This window comes from Chiroxiphia lanceolata, chromosome 20, assembly GCF_009829145.1.
Source record: "Chiroxiphia lanceolata isolate bChiLan1 chromosome 20, bChiLan1.pri, whole genome shotgun sequence".
Classification (NCBI taxonomy): domain Eukaryota; kingdom Metazoa; phylum Chordata; class Aves; order Passeriformes; family Pipridae; genus Chiroxiphia; species Chiroxiphia lanceolata.
The window spans coordinates 11,098,699-11,122,241 of record NC_045656.1 but is presented as its reverse complement, the minus strand read 5'-3'; the positions used below and the strand labels follow the sequence as shown (position 1 = coordinate 11,122,241).

The 23,543-nt window shown below is 51.1% G+C and overlaps 4 protein-coding genes across 11 annotated transcripts in view; 1 reads left to right on the top strand and 3 right to left on the bottom strand.

Annotated features, from left to right (window-relative positions):
* Positions 1-5,544, bottom strand: part of SGSM2 (small G protein signaling modulator 2) — a 42,178-nt gene extending 36,634 nt beyond the window's left edge. For 4 of the 7 annotated variants that reach the window (XM_032707277.1, XM_032707279.1, XM_032707281.1 and 1 more), the window contains exon 1: positions 5,410-5,544. In XM_032707277.1, coding sequence (XP_032563168.1) covers positions 5,410-5,466 — 57 coding nt within the window. In that variant the 5' untranslated portion in view covers positions 5,467-5,544. The remainder of the gene's footprint in view (positions 1-5,409) is intronic. The other 3 variants (XM_032707276.1, XM_032707278.1, XM_032707280.1) reach the window with 1 other exon arrangement.
* Positions 5,545-6,244: 700 nt separating this feature from the next.
* TNFAIP1 (TNF alpha induced protein 1) lies at positions 6,245-17,172 on the bottom strand. Of its 2 annotated transcripts, none has more exons than XM_032707283.1 (7): positions 17,122-17,172; positions 14,955-15,274; positions 13,319-13,488; positions 11,912-12,001; positions 11,773-11,825; positions 11,065-11,260; positions 6,245-10,610 (listed from the first exon to the last, which is right to left on the bottom strand). In XM_032707283.1, exons 2-7 carry the CDS (start codon positions 15,163-15,165, stop codon positions 10,392-10,394), a joined length of 939 nt encoding a protein of 312 aa, XP_032563174.1. In that variant the 5' UTR covers positions 15,166-15,274; positions 17,122-17,172; the 3' UTR covers positions 6,245-10,391. The 2 variants fall into 2 exon arrangements, with proteins under 2 accessions (XP_032563174.1, XP_032563176.1); XM_032707285.1 differs by lacking the exon at positions 17,122-17,172 and adding an exon at positions 16,542-16,870.
* A 33-nt stretch (positions 17,173-17,205) lies between these two features.
* Positions 17,206-19,002, top strand: IFT20 (intraflagellar transport 20). The gene is made up of 4 exons (XM_032707271.1): positions 17,206-17,474; positions 17,691-17,776; positions 18,068-18,171; positions 18,571-19,002. The coding sequence occupies exons 1-4, from the start codon at positions 17,348-17,350 to the stop codon at positions 18,650-18,652; spliced, it is 399 nt and encodes a 132-aa protein (XP_032563162.1). The 5' UTR covers positions 17,206-17,347; the 3' UTR covers positions 18,653-19,002.
* Positions 19,003-19,734: 732 nt separating this feature from the next.
* TMEM97 (transmembrane protein 97) lies at positions 19,735-22,996 on the bottom strand. Its single transcript, XM_032707270.1, has 3 exons — positions 22,836-22,996; positions 21,264-21,408; positions 19,735-20,695 (listed from the first exon to the last, which is right to left on the bottom strand). Exons 1-3 carry the CDS (start codon positions 22,953-22,955, stop codon positions 20,445-20,447), a joined length of 516 nt encoding a protein of 171 aa, XP_032563161.1. The 5' UTR covers positions 22,956-22,996; the 3' UTR covers positions 19,735-20,444.
* Positions 22,997-23,543: the final 547 nt, after the last annotated feature.

Genomic DNA, 23,543 nt, shown 5'->3' with positions numbered 1-23,543 from the left:
AGCCTGACACCAGATGAAAACTATTTGCCTCCACCAACTCATTTATCAGACACTCATTTCCTCCTGGCCACAGAAGGCTTGCTCTCTTCCATATACAAATCCACCACCATTTTTGGCTTCTCTCATTTGGGAGCTATAATGACAGGGTTAGGACACTCTGCCTAAAGAAGTATATGAAAGTAAGTGGTACCATGGCAGAAGACAACCAGACAGTCTCTTCTTCCAACATTTAGGGCTGGCTGGGTCCCACTCCTCCATGGTGCTGACAGGTCCCAAGGTTTGGAGCCTTCCCACTCAGCACTGGAACAGCAGAAGGTGCAGTGGGAAGGTGCAGAAGGTGCAGTGCTCCACTGACAGCTGGGCTCTGCAGCTGCCTATGGAGATGCTTTCTCCAGTTTGGAGGGGCTTCCTCCTCCTCTGCAAGGCCAATTCTGGATGCTGTAACCAAGCATCCCTTCCCCCAGTAATCATGTTGAGGCCTCCGTGCCCACTCGTACACCCCCAGCCCAGCTGCCAGAAGGCTGCAGCTCCAGCACTTGCTGCACGAGCCTTTCAACACATGGTACTCGCCTTGCCCCAAATTCTGGATCAAGTGGATCCTCCAGAATTTGTGCTCCTTATCAAACAGGAACCCCCTGAGTTGCAAAGAAAACATTGGAGGGGAAAAAGCAAATAAGTAAGAGGCTTTGAAAGTAGAACATGTTTTATAGCTGAGGACTTCAAAGCAAGTGCTTTGCACTTTATAAAACCTGGCTCGCTGCTCACACCTGAGGCCTGACAATATAAACTCTGAGCAAGGCAATTTGTTTCTCTCCTGCAGCATTTCTGACATGGCTGTTAGAACTCGGGACCTCACAGTGAAGCAGCAGGAGGTGGAGGAGTAAGAGGGTATCAAGGATGAAGCACAGGTGTGAGGAGGTCTCGTGGATGGGCACTCACATCCAGATTATCCTGGGTATTCAGCACTGCCCTTGGCAGCACTGATGGACAAGCTTGGTGACTGCTTGCCTTGGCAGGAACCCAACAGCACTTGTCCCAGACCTCATGCAGAGGTTTGAAACCACTCAGAGGAATAACAGCAGGGGGGCAGAGCACAGCCCTGGGGACAGGACAGCACAGCTCTGCCTGTTTCAATTCCAGTCAACAAAAAATTTAAAGTGCATAAAAATTGAGAAAGAAAATGGTTTCAGATGCACCATCCGGTGCCTCCCAGCAGACGTCAAACCCAAGACTCCAGAGCTGAGAGCACAGAGCAGGCACTTGGTGTGTTCCCAACTGCCACTGGATCCAAGCAAGCTCCATGCATTTTCTGGAGAGTGAGTGAATGTTATTAGAAAACATTTTCAAGGCATAGACAGGAGATGAGAAGATTCAAAAGCTGGAATGCAGTGTTCATCAATCCCACGTCATCCCTCACTGCCACGTAATTCATGGATGCTCCAGGCAGGGAGCTAAAGCAAATGTTTCTCATCAAATGGAACACAAGCCTTTATTTTTTTCTTTTATTCCCTTGCAAATTTGCCCGGCTCTTTGTAGGGATTGCTGTGCCTCTGTTCTGGGGAGGCACTTGTCAATGGAGCCTTCTGAGCACAAGCCTCCACACACACCCACTGGCAGTTACCAGCAGACCTGACCAAACTGTAAATTAATCTCATTAACAGAAACACCACTACCTGCCCCCCCCCAGTCACCCATGCACCTGCACAGGTCAGGAAATCCAGAAAACCTATGGAGCTGCTGCTGGAGCAAAGGATGCAGGGAGGGCTGCAGCCTCCAGCCAGAGCCTGGAGAGGAGCCTGTGCCCCTGGGAGGGAGAGCCTGGGCTGAGGTGTGACACCAGCTCCCTGCACTGCCCTGGAAACATCCCTCCTGCTCTCTGTGCCTCCCCTGCAAGCCAATACAGGAGCCACACAGAGTAACCAGGCTGTCACCTGCACTGCCAGGTGGCACTAGCACAGAGGCAGCACAAGCACAGAGGCAGCACAGGCGTGTCAGTCTGTCCAGGAGCCAGAGGCAGCCCCAGGGAACCACACCAGCCTCAGGGACACCCTGCTCCCCCTGGAAACGGGACTTCACGGGCACCACACTGCCCACCACTGCAGAGCAGGGACAGCTCTGCCTGCCCAGGGAAAGATCTCAGCACTTGAGGAGTAAGGAAGATCCTGTGGCAGCATTATCCAGGTAAAGCACAGCAAGCTCCCTGAAGAGAAGCTGCTCAGCATTTGCACCATGTTTTCATGGATCACTGCTCTGACCTTCTCCCACATCCTACAACGGCCAAAACTTTCAGAAGCAGTCAAACACCAGACATACATCACAATACATGGATTATTTAGAAAGTTTCACCAAAAAAGTACACAAAAGAAATGCCTTTATGTTCAATTTTTAAATTTTTGCTACAAGGAAGCTTTACAAATGGCAAGGAATAGTGCTCATAAAGTTACAGGACCACAGTTAAAGCCCACAGTGTTTTCTCCTCAAAGGAGAAAACCTCATGTCCAGCACCTGTGCCTCCTTCAGCCTGTACAGCCACTGCTTATCTCCTTTATCAACAGCTCCTGCTGCACTGACTCCTTCTTACTCCTGATGAAGGACTGGTTGGTGCAAAGAGAAGCTGTTCAATAACTACTGTATTTCTGCCCAGATTTGGTTGCATTTCAGGTGCAAGTTGGGACACTTTGTTTCTGAAGCACTTTGAAATCTTTCAGGGTGGAACTGCTCAGGTTATTGTTATCCTGTTTGTTTCACAGCTAGAAAGTGCTCTGTTTAAATCCAGAAATGGCAAACCCCTCCATTTCAGGAGGCAGAAGGAAATGGCCAGAGAAAAGCCCGTTTTATGACTCTGCTTGTCACAACAGATTTTCCTGCAGAGAGAGATAAATGTTTGAAACGTGAACTTCCAAGCAGCCTCAGCATGAATCCCAGCAGAGTTACATTTTCAAAACACATTACATGTCTTCCTTTCTGTGAGAGCCAACAAAATACATTCCCTACCAGTGGGAACTGAAAGTCCATCTGAGGAAAAGCAAACAGCATTAAATTTCCCAAAGGAAAAATGCAGAAATTTTAGCTGAGGGTGAGGCAAAACAAACTCAACACTTTGCACTGAGTGACTTTGGAGATGATAGTTATATGTTTTGCAAAGACAACTGAATTTTAACAGGCTTGGTGGAACAGCACACAGAAAGAATCTGTGGCCTCTGAACTCCTTTGGATATTGAGGTTATGGGAATATAATTTAATGGGAAGCAGAGCCTGGATTTAGAGGACAAAAGAAGGGAACGATGGCTCTGAGAATGGCCATGGATGAGTCAGGTTTTCCCAGCAAGCCCACCAGCACACAGCAGGCAGGCAGGCAGAAGTGGCTGTGTGAAAAGTCACACAGCATAAAAAATGAGGCTGAAAATTCTATCGGAAAAAGTTAATTACAGTCATTAAGGGCAGCATCATCTGGTGGGTGGTTACAAGTGGCTTGTGTTCAATTCCTGCCTCCATCAATTGATTACTTAAGACAAATAAAATCTCCATCTCAGTGTCTCCAACTGCCTCCTGAGCCCATTTTCTTACTGTGAGCACAGACAGGGGCCACACATTGTGAGGGCACAGGTGAGAGGTGTTACCTCAACCTGCTTACAGACACCAAAAGCTCTCATGGCTATTTTAGGCTGGAAAGCTCTGGCCAACCCCAAAAAGCCAAGCCACTATTCATGTTCTAAAAGAGCATTTGTGAGGATTTGGAGATGGAAAAAACAGATCAATGACAAAACAAAAATGCAGATGACACAGAAGATACAAATAACACTTTTAAGCATTATTCAAGTAATTTAAAAGCCAAAGTCCAATTAAAAACATTTTAGAGACTTTAAAAACAAATTAGCCTCAGATTTTTTAATTACATACCACTTGTTCTTCTCAGCTCGAGCTGGCTTGGATCACAAAAATCCATTTCACTTTCCATCTCGTACATTAGCACAAGATTGTAATGTTCAGATTTGGAAAACAATTCTCAGGTTTATTTATATATTTAAACGTTACCCAGGAGAACAAGCACACTCACTTCTAAATAAAACCTTACACTGTCTTGGCTCAAAAGTCGTAGTTTAAGCTAAAATTTCTAATCCAAGTGGCAGGTTCCTGGCTGCATTCAGCAGGTGAGCAGCAGGTACCACCTGCTCCAGATCCAGGGGCTGGCTTGGTCATTCCAGGACATGGTCCTGCTGCTCTGCATACATATCATACATGCCTGCCCCTGCTCTACCCCTTCCATCTCCCCATGCTGACTGAGACTCCTGATGTGTTCTGGTTTCAGCACTAACGAACATCAGGACACAGGAGTCGGGCTCAGGAACCTCGGCCATTGCAATAACTTTTCAGCTGAGCTTTGATCAATCCCGCTCCCCTGCTGCCGCACCCGGGGAGGGGAAGGAGCAGGAGGGCAGGTACCTGCTCGAAATACTTGCTCTCGCTGTGACTGATAAACATCACAGCTCCACTTCGCTCCTGTGTAAGAACGGGCAGCCGCACACGGCCGTGACACGGTCGGTGCCACAGGACACCTCCACTCCTGTGTAAGAACCGTGACACGGTCAGTGCCACCGGACACGGTACCGGGGGCAGCGGGAGCGGTGCCGCTCTCCCGGCGGGGAGTCCCCGCTGGAACAGAGGTGCCCGTGGTCCCAGGCATGTGCACGGCACAGGCACCTCCTGCCACGGCACTCGGGACCCTGGGCAGGAGCTGCTCCCGCCCGGTTCCATCGCAGGACCTCTGTCTGTCTGTCTGTCTGTCCGTCCTGCCGAGCACCCGGTGAGGGGCACCTTGCGAGGGAGCCCAAGTGCGAGTGTGACCAAGCCCTCGGTCCCCGTCCCCTGTGCACTCGTGGCTCTCACTGCCCGGTCCCACAGGAGTGTGCGGGAACCGCCGAACTCACCCTGCCCGGGGCGCGGGGGCAGCGCCAGACACGGCACCTCTGCCAGGGCTCTGCCTGGGAGCCGGCTCGGCTCGCCCACGGTGACCTCAGGAACACGTTTCTTTACCGCCGATTCCCCCCTTTCTCCTCTGGAGCTCACAGCCAGGGAAAGGTCCTAAAAACCGAGTACTACGGGGAACGCACCCTCCGGGAAAGGGAGCCGGGAGCGGGAGTCGGTGGCAGCTCCTGCCGCAGCTGCAGAGCCACATCCCTTCTCCAGCTGCGCCTGGGAAAAGCCCCCCCAGGCGCTCCCGGGGCAGCACCGCCCCGACGGCCCGGGAAGGGTGGCACGGACAGCCCGGGGAGGATGGTACGGACACCCCGCTGCCTCCCGCGGGGACCGGCCGCGTCCGCCCGCCCCGAGCCCGAGGCTGCTCCCTGCAGGGACCCGCCGAGCGCGGGGCCGTGCCCGCCGCGCAGCCCCGGCCGCCCGCGCCCTCACCTCCTTCTTCACGTTCCACAGCAGCTTCTCCTTCGCGGCGTTCGCAGAGCCGCTCATGGTGGCGGCTCCGGCCTCAGCGCGGGCGGCGATCCCGGCCCGGGCCCGCCGCCATCTTCACCGCGGCCTGACGTCACCGGGGGCGGGGCCGCCCCGCACGGCCGCGGGGGGGCGCTGAGCGACGGGCGGGACCGCGTGAGGGGACCCGGGATGGGAGAGATCCAAGGGAGGGGAGTGATCCAAGGGAGGGGAGTGATCCAAGGGAGGGGAGGGAGATCCAAGGGATGGGAGTGATCCAAGGGATGGGAGTGAGATCCAAGGGATGGGAGTGAGATCCAAGGTGTGGCAATGATCCAAGGGAGGGGAATGATCCAAGGGAGGGGAATGATCCAAGGGAGGGGAATGATCCAAGGGAGGGGAGAGATCCCAGGGATGGGAGTGATCCCAGGGATGGGAGTGATCCAAGGGAGGGGAGAGATCCCAGGGATGGGAGTGATCCAAGGTAGGGGAATGATCCAAGGGAGGGGAATGAGATCCAAGGGAGGGGAATGAGATCCAAGGGAGGGGAATGATCCAAGGGATGGGAATGAGATCCAAGGGAGGGGAGAGATCCCAGGGATGGGAATGAGAGCTCGGGATGGGAGAGAGATCCAAGGGATGGGAGTGATCCCAGGGCACAGGAGCAATTCCCCGGGACATGGATCCCCCTGTCCTGTAATCCCAGCCCGGAGCTGATCCCAGCACCTGGACACACACAGGTGTCCCTGTGATCCCAAATCCACATACAGCCACAGCACTTTTGTGCTTTAGGAATCCCAAATCACAGGTAGGGATCAAATCACAGAAGACAAAATATAACACTTTATTAAAAATTAGTGTTCCATTTCCATTTAATGCACTGATAAAACACTTTAATCAACACCTAATTAATTACTGCATTAACTAAGTAATTCATGGGTAAGACTGACCCTAAAAAAGTTAGACATAAAAATAAAACAAAGACTGATGCTTTAAGAAAACAACTTGATCACAGAATGTCAGTTTAAACAAGATCAGCAGTCATACTTGTATTCTGGATACAAAATATTATAGAAATCCAAAGGAATCCTTTACTACTATTAAACAAATTAATACAACATCCCTCTGAGGTAGGGGAGGGTGTTATCACCACTTTATTAGATGAGGAGAAATTACACATATACAGAAAACACATCCTGCCCTGTGTGCCCGAGGGAGTGACAGAGCTGGAGTGGGACTGGTGCCCACTCCCCTCCCACAGACACCTCGGCTCTGCCAACAGCACCGGGGGTGGAATTTGGCTGAGAAGGTCGAATGCCAAGGATTGTCAGAAGATACAATCCAACTGTGTAGGGCAGGGCCTGCTGGGCCAGACCCATCCAGTTCATCTCAGCTATGTTCATCGGTGTTGCCTCGAGGGAATTGGGTCTGAAAATTAAAAACCCTCAGGGGAAAAAAAATAAAATAAAAGTCAAAGCAAGCCCACGGTAAGTACTGCCCATTCCAACGCAGCTCTCAGTGACACCACTGCCCCCTGCAATGCCTTCCAGTCCCAGCCAGTTATCCTCCATTTTAACCAAGAACCGCAAAAGATAAAAGTCGCTGGAGTGGAACATCATGGCAGGATAAATGTCTGCTGTTCCAAAAACTAAATGTCAAGGTGAAGGTTAAGCAGTGAGTTTTGTCTCGGCGTTCATCAGCGGCTGGAGCTGCTGCCTGCAGAGCTCTCCCCTCTAACACTGATCCTGAATATCTGTTCCCCAGTCACTGAGACCCCTTCCCTGGAGAAGGACCAAGGCTGTTGGCACTGCAGCCTTTAGCACAGGATTGGGCAAGGATGGCAGGGAACAGTTTCCATTCATTGCCTCAGCCTGCCTGAATGCTCAAAGGTTTGCTTAAATTCAGGAGTGAAGAGGACAGTGAGTCCTGGAAGAATGCCAGTTAATGCAGTCAGAATTCACACCCTACAAATGAGGCAAAAAGGCCTCTCCTTCCTCCCAAAGGCTACCCCAAACTCCCAGGCACCTCATTAACACAGAGCCAGCAGAGGACCCCCAGGCAGCACAGCCAGTGTTCCCTCGAGCAATGGGCAGCCCACTGCAAACCCACCAATGCTGCCTTTAACCTGCATCATCCTGCTCAGTGCTGCTGCTTCTCCTTTCCACCAGGAGAACATGTAAAAACATGTTCTAGAACAACCAGAATGTTCCTCTCAAAATAATTCACAGCCTTCAATCACAAAAAGGCTGATTAAGATGAGAATACAAAGCATGTGTTACATCATGGAATTATCAGAACCTGGTGGTCAGAGACACCACAGCCATGATTTTGGTGTGAGGTACACTCAGTAACATCCTGTGCTGGAGCAGTTCTAGACAAGGACTCTCAAGTGAAATGAAAAGGATATCTGCACATTTTTAGCACATACATAACTGCTGACACTTCTTACTGAGATTCCACATTCCACAAACACCAAGAAGTTCCTTTGCACTTGGCAGAAGATTCTCACAACCCAGATGGTTCTCAAAACATTTTGTTTTCAAGGTTAATTTAATCTAAATTCAAATCAGAAATTCATACTACTTGTTTGCTATGGGAGACAGGGACAGAAAACCAACTAAACCAAAACACAAGCTTTTCTCTGTTTCTTACAGTGTAATAATTCACAAGTTGGATCCATTTCATTAATGACTCCTGGGAGCACAGAAAGCCTCTGGAGCAGCACATGGATCTGACACTTTCACACCCTCCTTCCCATACCTGTCCTCCCCAGAGGAAAGAAATGCAAATATGACATTTTTATGCTTATAACTTTTTTAACACAGTTTTGCAAGGCTACCAGCATCACTTAACCTGCTAACATTCACTATGATAGTAGCAAGAAAAAAATAATACAAATCATTTTCCAAGAAACAAGTGCCACACGTGGATTTTAAATGGCAGCAGCCTTTGTTACAAGATGGAAAAAGCACAAGAGAATAAACTGAACCTATTGAGTGCAGCACAAAGACTCTATCACTGCAGCCTCTGCTGGTGGCTTCAAATTAAATACCATCACTGGAGGGAAAAAATTTTAAAAATCCACATCACACTCTAGCAGAATTAGACAGAAATACCACAAAAATCTTTGCCTAAACTAATCTCAGCAGATGTATTTTCCCTGGCACAACAGAATAACAGCTGGAAAACAAAAACTTACAGAGAGCAATATAAAAGAGAAGAGGTTATTAGAGTTTTCAAGAGGCCTTTCACAAGGCAGGTGCATCTCTGTGCAGTGCTGCTTCCTGAATGTGAGAGAAAGAAGTGAATCCTGCCTTGTGTAGAGGCCTGGCCATGCAAGAAAATCCGGAAAGTTTATAGCCATTAGTGTTTTCTTATTAACCCCCAGCAATTCTGTTTTCAAAAACCTCAATGAGTGCAAAGAATCTTTTTGTTCCCTCCCCTGCTTCCAGTACTCCCAAACCATCTACATCTCAATCCCTCACTGCATTAATTTGAGATTTTTTTTCTTGTAGGCTTTTGCAGTAATTTTCTTTAAATCTTACAGGTAGATTTGGCACTGGCCAAAGCAGTTCAGGACCAACCCTCATGGAATCTGGAGCTTCCATGGCCAAGTACAATATGGGAACACAAGAGCAGCATATCCAACATATCCATTGCTGCCAGTGGACAGCCAGCAGGAATAACCATTAATAACAGTGGTGAAACTGGAATATGCAACCCAGAGCTCAGACATACAAGCAAACATTTAAAAATACAGTAATGGCTTTTCATACTAAACTTGAAGCTGTTTCCAGAGACCCAATTTGCAGAGCAGACTTGACTCCAACCTCCTGAAGTGCCCTGTACAATTAGCACCCAGCCAAGCACTCAGGATAAAAGTGATTATTTCGGTTTAAAATCCAGTATAAGCCACCTCTCTCCTGTGCCCAAGGCCCCTTGCAGTTTCTTGCTAGAACAAGATTTTCATGCCTGTTCTTCTCTTTCCACTTCAAGTTCTATGCTCTAAAAGTGATTTAAAACACAGAACTTGAATTCACATGATGTAGCCTTATAAAACACTGTTTAGCCTGTACCTCCCCAGCCACTGCAATTTTTCCCCCGCTGCAGGAGGAAACTAATGGAAAAGTAATTCCATGGATTGTCCTTGTTTATATAAACAGGATTTCACTGTCACAAGCCTCAACAAGGGCAACCCTGCCACAATCTGCTCAAGTTTGCTGACTTGAAGCTTCTTCCCTCTCCATACTCATTTCTCCATCTCCCAGGACAAGTCATTACATACATATTTAAATTTTCAAAGACTTCTCATTTTTCACAAGGGGAGGTTGCTTGATGACTTGGCTCTTGTCACTTTGGGAGAGCTTGCCTTGGACTCGATGACTTTTAAAGGGAGCTGTCCTGAAACACAAACCTTTGCAGGTGTCCTGAGGAAAGGGGTGGGAGAAAGCACACGTGCAGTGCACCTGACTGCTGGCAGCTGGCTGGCCAACCATTTCTCCTGGGGGTTATCACATGTAGTGTCTGCCAAGCATAGTCACGTTCGAGTTCTCTCTTCAGTGTCTCGATTTAAAAACTGCACGTTCCATCATGCAAGGCCCTGAAGGGGCAGGTGTCTGGAGAAAGCTTTTCAAACCGCGCCACCCCACTGCTCACAGGAAGCGGGAAACCGGCGAGTTGTGAGATAGGAAAGCAACCCCAAACTGAGAACCAGTGTTACAAATCTCACCCCTGCCCTGGCAGGCAGAGGGGACAGTCTGTAGGCAAAGCACGTGGTGCAGAACTCACACCTCAGCTCTCCAAGCCTTCAGTGGTGCTCCGTGCGCACAAACGCCCGTTTGCTCGTCCAGGGAGCCAAGACGCCAAATGAAGATCAATCCCCAGAGCCCGAGTGATCCCTCCCTGCTGCCTGATCCTGCTCCAAGCACACTGAGCCCAGCCTGACCAAGGCTTGCCCTGGCTCAGCACTAGTGGCCGAGCTGGCGGTCGTCGTAGGTGCTGTATCTCTTGACGTGGATCCGGCGCACGCGGTCGCGCAGCTCGAAGCCCTCGTCGTCCTCGCTGTGCGACGCCTGGCTCCGGCTCCGGCTCGTGGCCTCCAGCAGGGAGTTATCAGGGACCCGTGGGGTTTCATACAGTAAGACGTTTAGTGTTTCCTCATAAATCCGTGCCTCGGGGAATTCAACCTACAACAGACAGCACACGTCCTGTTCTGACCCGCCCAGGCCAACGGGACTGGAACACAAACCCGCACGTGAAGAGACACTTGAGCCATAAAGAGACACACGTTACAAAGAGAGGGAAACAAATGAACAAAGCAGACTAATTCCTGGTAGAGGATTACTCCCACCACCAGGCCACCTCCCTCACCTCTTCTTTTAGATTGTTCTAGAAGGGAAAACAGTATCTCTGCTTCTTAATGCTGAACCCTGGTCACCTTGCCTGCACTCCTAGAAATCAGAAGTTAACTCCTAAATTCAGGGAAACTGTGGATTCACCATGCTAGCCATTCACTTCAGAGCTGGACTTGACGATCCTCCCAGCTCAGAACATTCTGGGTCCCTCCCAGCTCAGAACATTCTGTTTCTCTGGGACTCCGTGATTTCTATCCCGTAACAGACAGGTGGGAAGCTCCGTTACCTTGGTTTGCTTCTTCTCGGTGGCGTAGACGATGGAGGTGCAGCACACCTCGGCCAGCTTGCGGCCCTGCCCGTAGAAGGACCAGCAGCAGATCTCGTCCCCAATCACATCCTTGATGAACAGGACTCTGCCGTTGAACCGCAGAGAGAGCTTGTCAAACAGCTCGATGTTCTTCAGCAGGTTGTCATCTGAGTTACTGAAACACAGCACCAAAAGCAGGAAGAGGATTTTTCAACTGGCCATCTCTGCCCATTTTATCCTCTGCTCCACCAGCTGTAAGCGCTGATCTAACTGCAGAATGCAAATAAGTAGTGACTCATTGTCATATGCTGCCAAGAAAAGAGGGGTAACAGCCCATTTCAGATACAAATACACTGCTCTGACCCCTGTGAGCAAACACACCAGCCTTCAGAGGTCAGGCTACATAATTAATAATGACAGCACAATGTCCTAAACAATTACATCAACTATTCACCACTCTCCTGACTGACACTCTGAGGTGATCAAACCCCAGGCTCACTGCACTTCTCTGGCTTGATCACAGCAAAAGCCCAGAGTCAGTGTGTGCTGGAAGAACATTGCTGTAAGCAAAAAACCCAAACCCCACCCAAACCAAAAGCAGCCAAGTTAGGTCATCCATCATCCTACTCCACTCCTATAGCCAAAGGGAAACTTTCACAATACAGCAGGGAAAACAACCAGACATACCTGGTGTAGGAGTATTTATTGTTGCTTCTATTATAAAGCAGCTTAACAACAGGCTGTTGGGAGATAGAGAAAAGCAGAAAATGTAAGTTCTGTGTTTGAATACAATTAGCATAAATTCATAGTTGTTAGGAGCAGTTACTTTCAGTGATGACTCTATCAGTCTCTCTTCCTCCTTCGGAGAGGTGATAATAGGGATGCTGCAGACTGGCTCATACAGGTCTTTCTTGTCCTGTTTTAAAAAGAGAAGAAAGAGGAAATAAGAGAGAAATGCTAAAGCTAACACTGCTGCTGCTGTCCCCTCCAGCCATGTTCTCAAATGCTGTGATGCACAGGAAAAAAAAAAAAATCTCTGGGTTGCTATAGTAACCACATAGCTTACCTTGATCTGCAACCCAGAATCACAGCAGAGATTCCCTATCCCCAGAAGGCAGCAGTAATTGAAATACTGGGATGCAGGTGGATGTCCTCAGCTATAGCAAGGACAGTCTCTAGTCATATTTGGTTTAAGTGGGTTTATTATTCCATCCTTTCTTGAAGAAAAAGATAGAGGGAGTTTGCACTAGTTTTAATCAACTCAAACCACTGCAGCATAGAACATCAGCCTCTGAACACTTGGCAGAACAGGGTGTCACCAACACGGCATCAGCCCTTGGGACACAAAAGCCACAACCAAGTGTGTGCAGGACAAGCTGTGCCCCCAGATCCCTCTGGCAGCAGACTCAGAAAAGCTCCATAGCTAACATGGAAGCCTCAGAACATTCTGTTTGTAGAAGCCAGGTTTTGAATTCTAAGCCAGAAGAACAACTGCCAGTGTGGTTTTGCACTTCTTTCAGTGACACCAGCAGTATGCTGAACCCAGTATGGGAGGTATTCAGTAGTTACTGAATTCTGTCCTGCAAGAAACATTCATTTCACAATTTTAAGACTAAATTATATATATTGTCTCTGGGCTAAGCTTATTAAAAAGTTGGAGGTTCAAATCCATTCTGGCTATAATTATTATCTAATTAGAAGTGAATGTAACTTGGAGGAAATTTAGACAAATGTCATCTGTTGTAGTTTTAGTTAAAAGGGAAGGATTTTCAGGGATGACTATTTCACACCACCAGGTAACTCAGAGCTGATGGGGGGAAGGCTGTCCCTGGAGTCTCGGGACCCACTGGAAAGGTGAGGCCCTGCAGTGGAGCATCCCAAGAATTCAGGAGACAGGGATAGGATCTCTCTGTCCTGGAGCTGAAGAGCAGGCACGAGCCAGAGCTGCCCTCTCTGCAGCTGGTGCTCTGCCAGCCAGAGCATCGTGGACTCTGAGTCTGTGCCAGGTGCTCAGCCAGACCCACACCAGCCCTCCAGGCTGTGTTTTAACCTGAGGGGAGGGAGGTGTCTGGGAAATATTTTCTGCTCTTTTATTTCACACCAGAGGAAATATCTTACACATCTCAGACTTGCTGCCACCTCTGAGGACATGAAATAATCTCTAAAGTTATCTTAACTAAATTTTACAGGCAAATCACCCACAAAACACTTCACAGGCTACTTCTGTTCTTACTTGTAAGGCTGCTTGGCACATGTCCACTAAGCCCTGGATGAGATAGTATTTGGCTTCTGCCATCAACTCTTTGATCTCCTGCCTGTGCTTTGGAAGTGCAATTGTGTCATCTCGCAGGTAGTTTAAAATTGTTCCAAAGTGCTTCCCACAACGGTCTATAAGGATCCAGCCTGAAAAATAACCAACACATTTCAGTCACCTCAACACCAGAGGTAAGAAAAAGCTCCTTGCAGAGGTTAAACAAGCCTCAGGTTTCCTGAAACTGCAAAGGACACCTCTCCCATTTCCCCCAGGAGAAGCCTCTACTGATTGTGAGCAAACTGAAGCTCGTTCCAGAACAGAACCTGACAGTGGGACCCCTTTGGTACTGTCTGGATGTCCCCACTGCTTTCCAGCATCCCAAAAGCAAAGCCTCGAGACAAAAATACTCAGCTTCCAGCACAAGGCACAGAGCTTGCTGCAGGAACCGACCTGCAGTGCTGCACTGTGCTGTTGGACAGGCAGAAACTGTGCACCAAGGAAGGACCAGAAAAGAGAATTCACAAATGTTTGTAACAGGTAGATTCAAGACAAGTTCTGTGGCCTAACAAGGCGGATTTGGCACTTTTTCAAACACATCTTCTGCTGCTGTTTGGAGTTAGAGAGAGAAGTGTTCTGAAGATGCTAAAAGGCAGACCAGCCCAGAAAACACAGTGTAGGAAAAAAGCTGTTCTAGTCCCCAGAGAGGAGCAAAGAACACGACAGACACATCAGGAGGGAGCACAGAGGGGATGCAGCACAGGAAACAGTAGCAGACAGACAGTTCTTGCAATTTTACATCCCTGAGGTCACATTCCCCAGGAAACAGGATGTCTGACTGCTGCCAAACAACAACAAAGCAGAATGCACGCAGGCAGAGGACCTAATGCAGTGCCAAACCCTTTCCCATAATGTGCAAACAGATAAAAAAAGTGTTATTTTGGGATCTAGGTACAGAAAACAACCTAGGAAAGCAAGCTAAACCCCTGCTGGATTCTCACAGCTCCAACTGGAGAATATGACCCTTGTTTTCCATTCAGGCTGAGGCTCTTATACAAAACTGCTTGTTCTGCTCTCTATAATGTATCTGAGATCTGTGATGCCAATATCCTGTGTCCAGCTGGAGGTGACACACTGCCTGACTGACCCCCAAACACCGTCACAGCACCATGAGCCACGAGTGAAACATGCTGCTGGCAGGAGGAAAAAAGGAATTTTCTACATAGCAAGCCAGGTTATTCTGAGCCTTAAAGCTGAAAACTGCACGTCCCTCCCCATGTGCGCAGTTTGAATGATGCCACTGCACGACGTGACAGAAATGACAACCCACAGACTGTCTGTTCAGTGTTTACAACACCACCAGCAATCTGCTCAGACGCTGTGAGGGCAGGAAAGAGGCCCAGTCCTTCCCTGGTTAATTCTGGTAACAAAAGAGCACATTTCTATAAAGCCAGAGGACTGCTGGCATCAATGGGAGCTGGCTGCCTAGTGTTCCAAGTCATTTTTGGAACACATCTTTCCCTACATCCTTAACAGAGCGTAGTCAAGATATTTTAAAAACCACCACCAAAACCCGGTTGTTCTACAAAACTGTCAACAGCAGCAGCCCCTCCCTTACCTTCCTTGTCCGTGAGCACCTCCATCCTGCCGCTGAACATGGCCTTGAGCATGGTGTCGTGCCTGGTGAGCACCTGCACCGTGGTGTAGTACAGGGAGCCGCCCACGTTCAGCCGCACGTACTTGTTGCCCAGGCTGCCCCCCTTGAAGCTGCCAGCCTTGGGCTTGGGCCCCGCGCCGGGGCACAGGGCGAGGCACGTGTCCCCAGACATGTCCTTCTGGAGGTAGATGATGACCCTGCAGCGCGTGGGCCGGGCGGGCCCCGCCGTGGTGCTGCGGTCACGCGTGTCCCGGCGGGGACGGGCACGGAGCGCTCATCACCTGTGGGCAGAGTGAGTGGTCAGCACTGCCATGGGGTGGGCATGGAGTGCTCATCACCTGTGGGCAGAGTGAGTGGTCAGCACTGCCATGGGGTGGGCACAGAGCGCTCATCACCTGTGGGCAGAGCGGGTGGTCAGCACTGCCATGGGGTGGGCATGGAGCGCTCATCACCTGTGGGCAGAGCGGGTGGTCAGTGCTGCCATGGGGTGGGCATGGAGTGCTCATCACCTGTGGGCAGAGTGGGTGGTCAGTGCTGCCATGGGGTGGGCACGCGACCGACGGGCACAGCCAGAGACTCCCGAGGACACGGCCACACACGCTGTGACAAAACAACATCGAGCCAGCTTTCAGACAATTCCTGCAGTGACATAACCAGCCAAGTCACGGCTGTGCCACATTTCTGAGCCGTGCAAAACTCCCCTGACTTCCTGCAACTTCCTCTTCACCAACACTGCAAACACCACACACCACTGGAGGCCAGGCCTAAACCCTGCTGGAATCCAGCTCCCCCCAGCTTCCCAAAAGAACACAACTCTCTGGGCAGAGCTTCCTGCCCCTCCTTCAGCTGGGCTGTGTGTGCATCTCCCTGAGCAGGGTTTGCTGATGTTGGTTTGACTTTTAACTGGAGACACAAATGTCTCTTCAAATGCCTCAACACTGAAAGGCTGGATCATTAACATTCCACTTCCCGGTTACTCCTTTCATTTGAAACTCTCCTTCCTCCATCCTGGAACCCTGAACAGTCAATGTAGTTTTAATTTAAAAAAAAAAAAAAATTAACACCACTCCCCATCAAGTACACCCACTCTCTGGAGTACCTATCTCAAATAAACAGCCAGCCACATATTACCTGTTCCTCTCCCCAGTCTCACATTTACCTTCTCATCCACAATAAGCTCAAAATGGAAACAAATAAAAGAATGAAACTCTGCCAGGCCACACCTGAAGTTCTCTAACCAGAAAAGTGCAAATACAAGTTTCTTACCTATCTTTCTTCTAGTACTTATTGTCTCAAAAGGTTTTGGCTGTTGTTTTTCTTTGGGGTTTTTTCTGTTGTTTTTTCTTTGTTGGTTTTTCTTAAACTCTTTCAGACTACAAATACCTCCCTCTCGCTGTTCTGTGCTTATGGCACATGAGTGACCTTTATAAACAAATATACCACCTGTTAACTCCATTGCTATTCTTCCTGCATCCCCCTTCCTTCCTACCCCACCTCAGCTTTCAACAGAGAAAAGCCCCACAACCACCCATCAGCACAATTAATTACCTGGCAGCTACAATGGTGTCTTAAAACTGCCCGAGACTGGAAGAACTGCTGAACTTAGACCTAAAACACAACGTTATTCCTAATTAATAACTCCCTTATTACAACTAAGCAAACGCTACAAGTGATGTCTGTTAAGGAGCTGTGGGGCCTTGGCTGCAAACAGCCGCGAGACCTTTAATTACCCGCTTTGACACGGCAGAAAACTCCCCACGTCCCTCCTTCCTGCCCTGCCCTCCTGCCCCGCGTGGGGAACAGGGAACAGGGAACAACCCCCGCTCGGCACCGCCGGGAGAGGAACAACCCGAACCCGGCTGGGCACAGCGGGGCCGCTCGCACCGGGGCCGCTCACCCGCCCGGCCGGGCAGGGGAACACGGCAGGGCCCGGCAGCGGGAGGCTGGCCCGGGAGCCTGGCCCGGCATCAGCACCGGCACCGCACCCGCACCCCTCTCACCCCGCACCCCTCTCACCCCGCACCCCTCTCACCCCGCACCCCTCTCACCCCGCACCCCTCTCACCCCGCACCCCTCTCACCCCGCACCCCTCTCACCCCGCACCCCTCTCACCCCGCACCCCTCTCACCCCGCGGCCGCACACCCCTCAGCCCCGTCCCGCCCCGGGAAGCGCCGGCCCGGAAGAGCTTCCGCGGCTCCCGGCGGGCCCCGCGCGGCGGAGGCGGGGCCGGGCCGGGGGTGTTGGAGGAGCTGCCCTCAGGAGCGGTCCTGGGGCGCTCGGAGGGGCCGGGGGTGTTGGGAGGACCGTCCTGGGCCGCTCGGAGGGTGCGGGGGGCTCGGGCCGCTCGGCCCCGATGGCGCAGGCGGCGCTGGGCTCGGCGGGGCTGCACTTCGACGAGCTGAACAAGCTGCGGGTGCTGGAGCCCGAGGTGGCGGCGCAGACGGCGCAGCTCCGCGAGGAGTGTCGGGCCTTCGTGGACAGTGAGTCCCGCAGGGCCCCCGGGCCGCCCCCGGACGCTCCAGGGCTTCCCTCTTTTCTTACCCCTTTTATCTGACTCCGAGGAAAATATTAAAACATGGCTGTTTACAGTAAACTCTATAAACATAAAGCTGCATCTAAAAGCTTTACCACGAAGCAGGAGCGTTGCTCCTCTTTAGGGCTGTTCTGGGTATCACTTGCCAATCTCTTCTTTGCAGAAACAGCAGAATTTCAGAAAATAGTGGGCAGCTTGATTGAGCTCGTTGACCAGCTGGCCAAAGCTGCAGAAAGTGAGAAGATGAAGGTACTGTGCAGTTAATTCCTGGGTTCTCGTGTGCTCTGCCCTGCCCTGTGTAAAAAACCAGCTCTGTCCCTCCCTCCCAGTGCCCACTCTGTGTGTCCAGAGGGGTCAGGGACTTTGTTCCCTGTGTCTGAGGGAGGCCCCAAAGGCCTCACCCGCCCAACCCCTCAGGATCGGTGTCACCTTCCCTTACTGCTGGCACGGCTGAAACACCTCAGAATCAACCTGCTGGGAGGGAAAGGGGCTAAAAAACTTAACAAAACCCCCTGAGCACATCCCACCCTCTCCTGCCAGGCCATCGGGGCACGGAACCTGCTGAAGTCGATCGCAAAGCAGAGAGAGGCTCAGGAGCAGCAGCTCCAGGCTTTGATAGCTGAGAAGAAGATGCAGCTGGAAAGGTGAGGTTTGTGCTCAGCGCTGTGGGGAGTTGTGCAGGCTGGGAGGGCTCAGGGCTGACACAGGGCTGACCCCCGTGGGACCCTCAGTTGGTTCAGACTGTCCCACCTGCAGCAAAGGTGGAAATGTGCCACAGGCCTGGACTCACCTTCAGGCCCCGCAGTGAACCAAAGCAGGTTCCTCCCTGAGGCCTTGGGGGCTGAACAAAGGGAGGCAGCACGAGGTGGGCAGTGCAGAACCCAGCACGTCTGTAACAGCCTTGAGAGCTGCACAGTGTGACAGTGCAGCTGCTGCGTCCAGTGGCAGGTCACACAGGTAGCCCAGCTGCCCTCCCACAGCCTGGGGGGCTGCACTGACCCCCCTCCCACAGCTGGGGGCCTTGGACCATTTTTCTCTTGCAGGTACCGGATCGAGTACGAGACTCTGTGCAAAATCGAAGCGGACCAGAATGAATTCATCGACCAGTTCATTTTCCAGAAATAGAGGATTTTAAGATAAGAACCAGCTCACTTGGAAACTTGACCATTCCAGAATCTTGAGAATTTCAGAAATATGCAATTTCCACTGTGCAGGAGTGCAGATGGTTTGTGCAATGGAGGGGCTTTGCCCTGGTGTGAATGTCCCAGCCGTGGCAATAAGGAGGGCTGACAGCTCACAGCTGCACACACTGCTCTGGCCTTTGATTTTATACCAGTTTTGTACAGTCAGTAGTTCTAATTCAAATTACAGTTGAATTAATGCTGCTGGTGCTCTGTTGTGTCTCTTTTTGAACTTTACAGCTCTTTCAAAGAAATTGGGAAATAAATTATTGTTCTCAGACTTTCTGGCTGTACCAGAAGTAGTTGCTCCTGCTCTGTTATTTTTCAGCTTAAAGGTTTACAACTCCCTGGGCACTCTCAGTGGTTTTCCACTTTCTTTGTGTCCGTAAAGACACCACACACAAGCAGCAGTAACTTGGATCTACGTTGCCCACATTACTCTCTATAGAATTAGAAAAAAACTACAGAAATTTATGATTTCCAGAACACATCAATTACAGACACACAAAAAACCAGAAACTACGTGAGAATTAAGAACTTTGAACTGTTCCTGAGGAATGTCCATTCAGGAATGTCATAACATGAGAGCTGAATCCTTTCCTGGGCATCATTATTAGGATGGAAACCATTCCAAGTGTCAGTGACACCAGGAGTACATAACTATAAACTACAAACACAAATGTGAACTCAAGCCTCCTGCTGAAGTGCAAACAATGTGTTTTGTGTCTGTCTTAGGGAACCCAATATGGAAATGTGGCTCATTCCAAAGCCTGGGGAAGGCTTACCTTTTACAGAGTGAAGTCCTGAAATACAAGGGCAGCACCTGAGCAGCTTCACAGGGCCCTGTCACCTCTCACCAGGCTCCAAGTGTTCTTGCAGATCAATGGAAAACTTAAAAACCCCCCAACCACCCCAGAATTTCTATCAGTTGTTGTAATTTATGCATAGATTTACTCTGAATTCTCTACCATCTCATGGTCACTGTAAGTTCCTTTCAGCCTTTCCATGAAGAAGATTAAATGCAGATTATTGCAGGTAGTTATTTATTTCCATACTATAAATGATTTCAGGGAAGCGAGAAATTTGCAATTCTTTGTTTACAATTCCTGAAGTACTTCAAAATCCTCTAGGCAATATTCCTCATTTTCAAAGGTAACTTTAAGTATCATAAATCCAGAGTTTGGCACATTTACCACTGATCAGACATTAATTAATCAAAATGAAGCAGAGCAAAGGCAGGGAAATTTCAAAGGAAGGGGTGAGGAAGTTAAGAATCAGGATATGATTGGAAACGTTTCAGAAGCACAGCTTTGCAAATCTGGGTGAAATCATTTGGGGAGTCTGCAGAATATGCTGTTGGAAGACAGATTTCCTACTTAAGTGGTTTCCAAACAGTCACCTTGGAAAAAGGGAACTTGGAAGAACATACCAGCTGCAGAGGGTGAGTGTGTGCCCTCACAGTTACACATCAAGGGTTACAAGTCCATTTTCCTGCTGGAGAGGCCCCGCACAGACCCGACCCCAGAGGCCCCGGGGGTCGCTGGCCCAGCCTCTGGCAGAGCTGTTTGTGGAGGAAGCAGAGCTGTGCACTCAAACCAATTCCATTTTTCCTTGCAGTGCCCTGGCAGGAGCTGTTGCAGCCAACACGAGAGGGATGTTTGTCCCAGAGGACTCCGTGAGCGCAGGGTTGGAACCAAATCCAGGACAGGAGTGGTGGGTACGACTTCCAGAGGGGGCTACTTCCTTTTTCTCTTCTCCACGTGTTTGTAGTGGGGGTTGCAGAGCATGGTGAACAGGATCAGGAGGGGGATCAGCAGGTAGGGCAGGTATATAGAGAGCAGAACGAGGCGCTCACGCAGCGTCTGAGGGCCCACGTGCTCGGACTTGGAGAAGTCGTGGAACAGGATATGGGCCAGGATGGCAAACAGAGTGGTGGCTACGTGGGTGGAGTAGATAATGGCAGGAGTCCTGATCCATCTGCAACCACCTGCACAGAAACAGAAAGGAAAATGTATTGAAGTACTTTTGAAACAAGCAGAATTCCAAGGCTTTTAACTTAACAGAACACTGACTGCTGCCTCTCTGCCAGGGTCAGCCATCAGTCAGACTGAATAGGTAGCACAAAAAAACCTAAGTACTAGTAGAACCCAGAAATTTCTCTCCCTTGATGGAAATTCAGAACAAAGGGGTGATCCTGAAAATTTTAAAGTAACAAAACGAGTACACAGGCTTGACCCAGACCTTTATCTACCCTGGAAGTGTGCCAGATGTCAAATACTGATTACACAAATGGCTGCACCTGACAAGGGCCTGTAGTCACAAAGTTTTGTGTCTGACAGACTTTATTCTGTGCTGCTTTCCCAGGTAAAATCTGCCATGAGAGTAGCCCAGTGCTCGTGGCACACTCGTTGTGAGGGCTGTGGCAGCCCAGCCCTCCCCAGGGTACGTCCCTCAAACTGCTCGAGACTGATGCAGAAACCTTCTCTGCTGTTCCAAAAGCTGGAGTTGTGCAGAAGAGCTCCCAGGACGTGCCCCTGCTCTGGTTTCATACCCACCCTTCAGGAAGGCGTAGGCGGCGACGGGGAAGAACGGCAGCTGGAGAAAGGCTTCACAGTAGATGAAGGCCTTGAACCACTCCGGGGGCTGCAGCATCATGGGGTCCCTGAAGGAAGTTGCATACTGCTGCAACAGGTCTGTCAGCTTAGGGAAACCAGAACAACACATTCTGTCACTGAACAGCAACCTCAGCAGGGCAAAGACTGTGATTTTCAACTGGATGAAGCCACCAGTGCAATGGGAAAAGAGTGATCCAACCTTGGCACATGAGGATTTGTACTGCAGTTTAAACAGGGACTATGTTTATAGCAATGAACCCTTTGTGTTAAGTCTGTATTAAATTTGCACTACAGGCAATTTTAGAATTACTTCTGCACTAAGTACAGTTTCCAAAAACTACTCCTGAAATACGATTTCCTATCAGAAAAAACCCAAACCACAAAAATCTGCCCCTTGACACTCGTAGCTATGATTTCCCTCTCTCTGCAGAGCTCTGCTGGTGCCAGCCCAGGGGGGCTCTCTGTCTGAGTGAGGGGTGAGCCCCCAGCCCCCCCCAGGTCCTGCCCAGCCCAGTGGGCTCTGGGGGCTCCTTCTCCAGGGCTGGAGCCCGGCTGCTGCCGTGGAACAGCTCCATCCAAGGATTTGGCTTGGGGAGTTGCAACGAGTTTCCACGACAGAAATGTAAACTCCAGCATGGCTCTGCGTTGGACTTTGAACAGGGGGATATGCATTGGGATCTGCTGGTTAACTATTAATTGAAAGTGGTGCCTCTACATTAGAGTAATTCTCCAGCAATTCTGATGGCAAAAACCACGTCACCAATTGTGAGGCTCAAACAGCAGGTGACAGCCGACTTCACCCTGACGATGAGGGCTGAGCTAATTATCAGCCATCCAGCTGTGGTTTGAATGAACTTCACGATGCTTATTGTCTTTTACGATTTTGTTCAAAATCCAGCAAACCAGAGATTTTAACTAATAAATTCGGTCGCTGGGATACCTGCTGCTGCAGAGGCAACAACTCCCTGGTACGTTTTTGGCAGGAATCGGAGGAAACCTCAGGATGAGAGAGCGCCCGGCACCAGCCCCGCCCGGGGCACGTGTCAGCAGCCCCGGGGACAGGGGGGCACTGCGGGGACGGGACGGGGTGCTGGCAGCTGTAAGACACCCACCGCCCGCCCGGGGAGAGGAACATTCCCAGCGCCGGTTCCCCGGGGAGATCAATGACCCCCGGGCACTGGGGACACGTCCCAGGCCCGGCTCCGGGCAGCGGCCCCGCTCGCAGCGCCCAAGGCGCCGATGGAGCGCCCCGTCCCCAGCGCCGCTCCCGTTCCCGCCCGTGTTCCCGTTCCCGCTCCTCCCCGATGAATGACCCGGCTGTGATTCATCCCGTGGGCAGCAGCCCCGCCGTGTTCCAGCCGCTCCCTCACGCACATTTACTGCAGTTCCTCTCCCCCCTCGCGTCTCCACAGACGCGGTTCGGCAAAAGCCGCCCCCGGCCCCACCGAACCCGCGGATGCTCCGCGCGCGTTCGCGGAACGAGCCCCGGCGCGGCCCCCCGGCCCCACTCACGGCCCGCGGGGGGATCCCGGCGGGGAGCAGCGGCTGGAGGTCGATGAGGGCCGTGATCGGGATGTGCGAGAGGAAGTAAAGGGCGAAGAGCCGCTCCCGCCACCGCGGAGCCGCCGCCATCGCCGGGACACGCCCACGGACACGCCCCTGGAGACAGGGACACGCCCACGGCCGTGACACGCCCCCTTGAGCCAGGGCCACGCCCATCCGTGCCGGGCCACGCCCCCGGGCCACGCCCACGCCCCCCGGCTTCCCCTCCCCGCTTCCCCGTTTCCCATTTTCCCGGTTTCCCCGTTTCCCGGTGCGGGATCGCAGCGCTGCCGGTACCGACCCCCCCCACCCCTCAGCGTGCCCCCGCCGCCCCCCGGGGCCGGATCCAGAGGCTGTTCCTCGTGCTCCCGCACCGCGGGCCAAGCCAGAGATAAACCCACTTCTTCCCGCCTCCAACGCATCCTTCCCCGCACGCTCTCGCCCTACAGAGCTCAAACGCTCCCCCCGTCCCGTCACAGCCCAGCCGGGTCCCGCAGCACACGCGGATCGGGGATCCATCACCTGCCTGGACTGCGGGTGCCCATGGATCACACGGCTCTGGAGGATCCACACCTGCGCAGGGATGTGGAGCACAGGGGACAGAACCTCCTGTCAGGTTATACCCGACAGAAGAATATTAAAGGTTACAGAGACCTAACGGTCCCAGGGTCTCGCGAT

What these genes read in the sequence shown, in the direction of transcription:
- IFT20 (XM_032707271.1), top strand. Translation starts at nt 17,348, where the DNA reads ATGGCGCAGGCGGCGCTGGGCTCGGCGGGGCTGCACTTCGACGAGCTG. An exon ending in CAGAAAGTGAGAAGATGAAG is followed by an intron (nt 17,777 to 18,067) that starts GTACTGTGCAGT and finishes CTCTCCTGCCAG; the next exon opens with GCCATCGGGGCACGGAACCT. An exon ending in AAGAAGATGCAGCTGGAAAG is followed by an intron (nt 18,172 to 18,570) that starts GTGAGGTTTGTG and finishes TTTCTCTTGCAG; the next exon opens with GTACCGGATCGAGTACGAGA.
- TMEM97 (XM_032707270.1), bottom strand. Translation starts at nt 22,955, where the DNA reads ATGGCGGCGGCTCCGCGGTGGCGGGAGCGGCTCTTCGCCCTTTACTTC. An exon ending in CCGGGATCCCCCCGCGGGCC is followed by an intron (nt 21,409 to 22,835) that starts GTGAGTGGGGCC and finishes GGTTTCCCTAAG; the next exon opens with CTGACAGACCTGTTGCAGCA. An exon ending in CGCCTACGCCTTCCTGAAGG is followed by an intron (nt 20,696 to 21,263) that starts GTGGGTATGAAA and finishes GTTTCTGTGCAG; the next exon opens with GTGGTTGCAGATGGATCAGG.
- TNFAIP1 (XM_032707283.1), bottom strand. Translation starts at nt 15,165, where the DNA reads ATGTCTGGGGACACGTGCCTCGCCCTGTGCCCCGGCGCGGGGCCCAAG. An exon ending in TGTGCCAAGCAGCCTTACAA is followed by an intron (nt 12,002 to 13,318) that starts GTAAGAACAGAA and finishes TTTTTAAAACAG; the next exon opens with GACAAGAAAGACCTGTATGA. An exon ending in AATAAATACTCCTACACCAG is followed by an intron (nt 11,261 to 11,772) that starts GTATGTCTGGTT and finishes GCTGTGTTTCAG; the next exon opens with TAACTCAGATGACAACCTGC.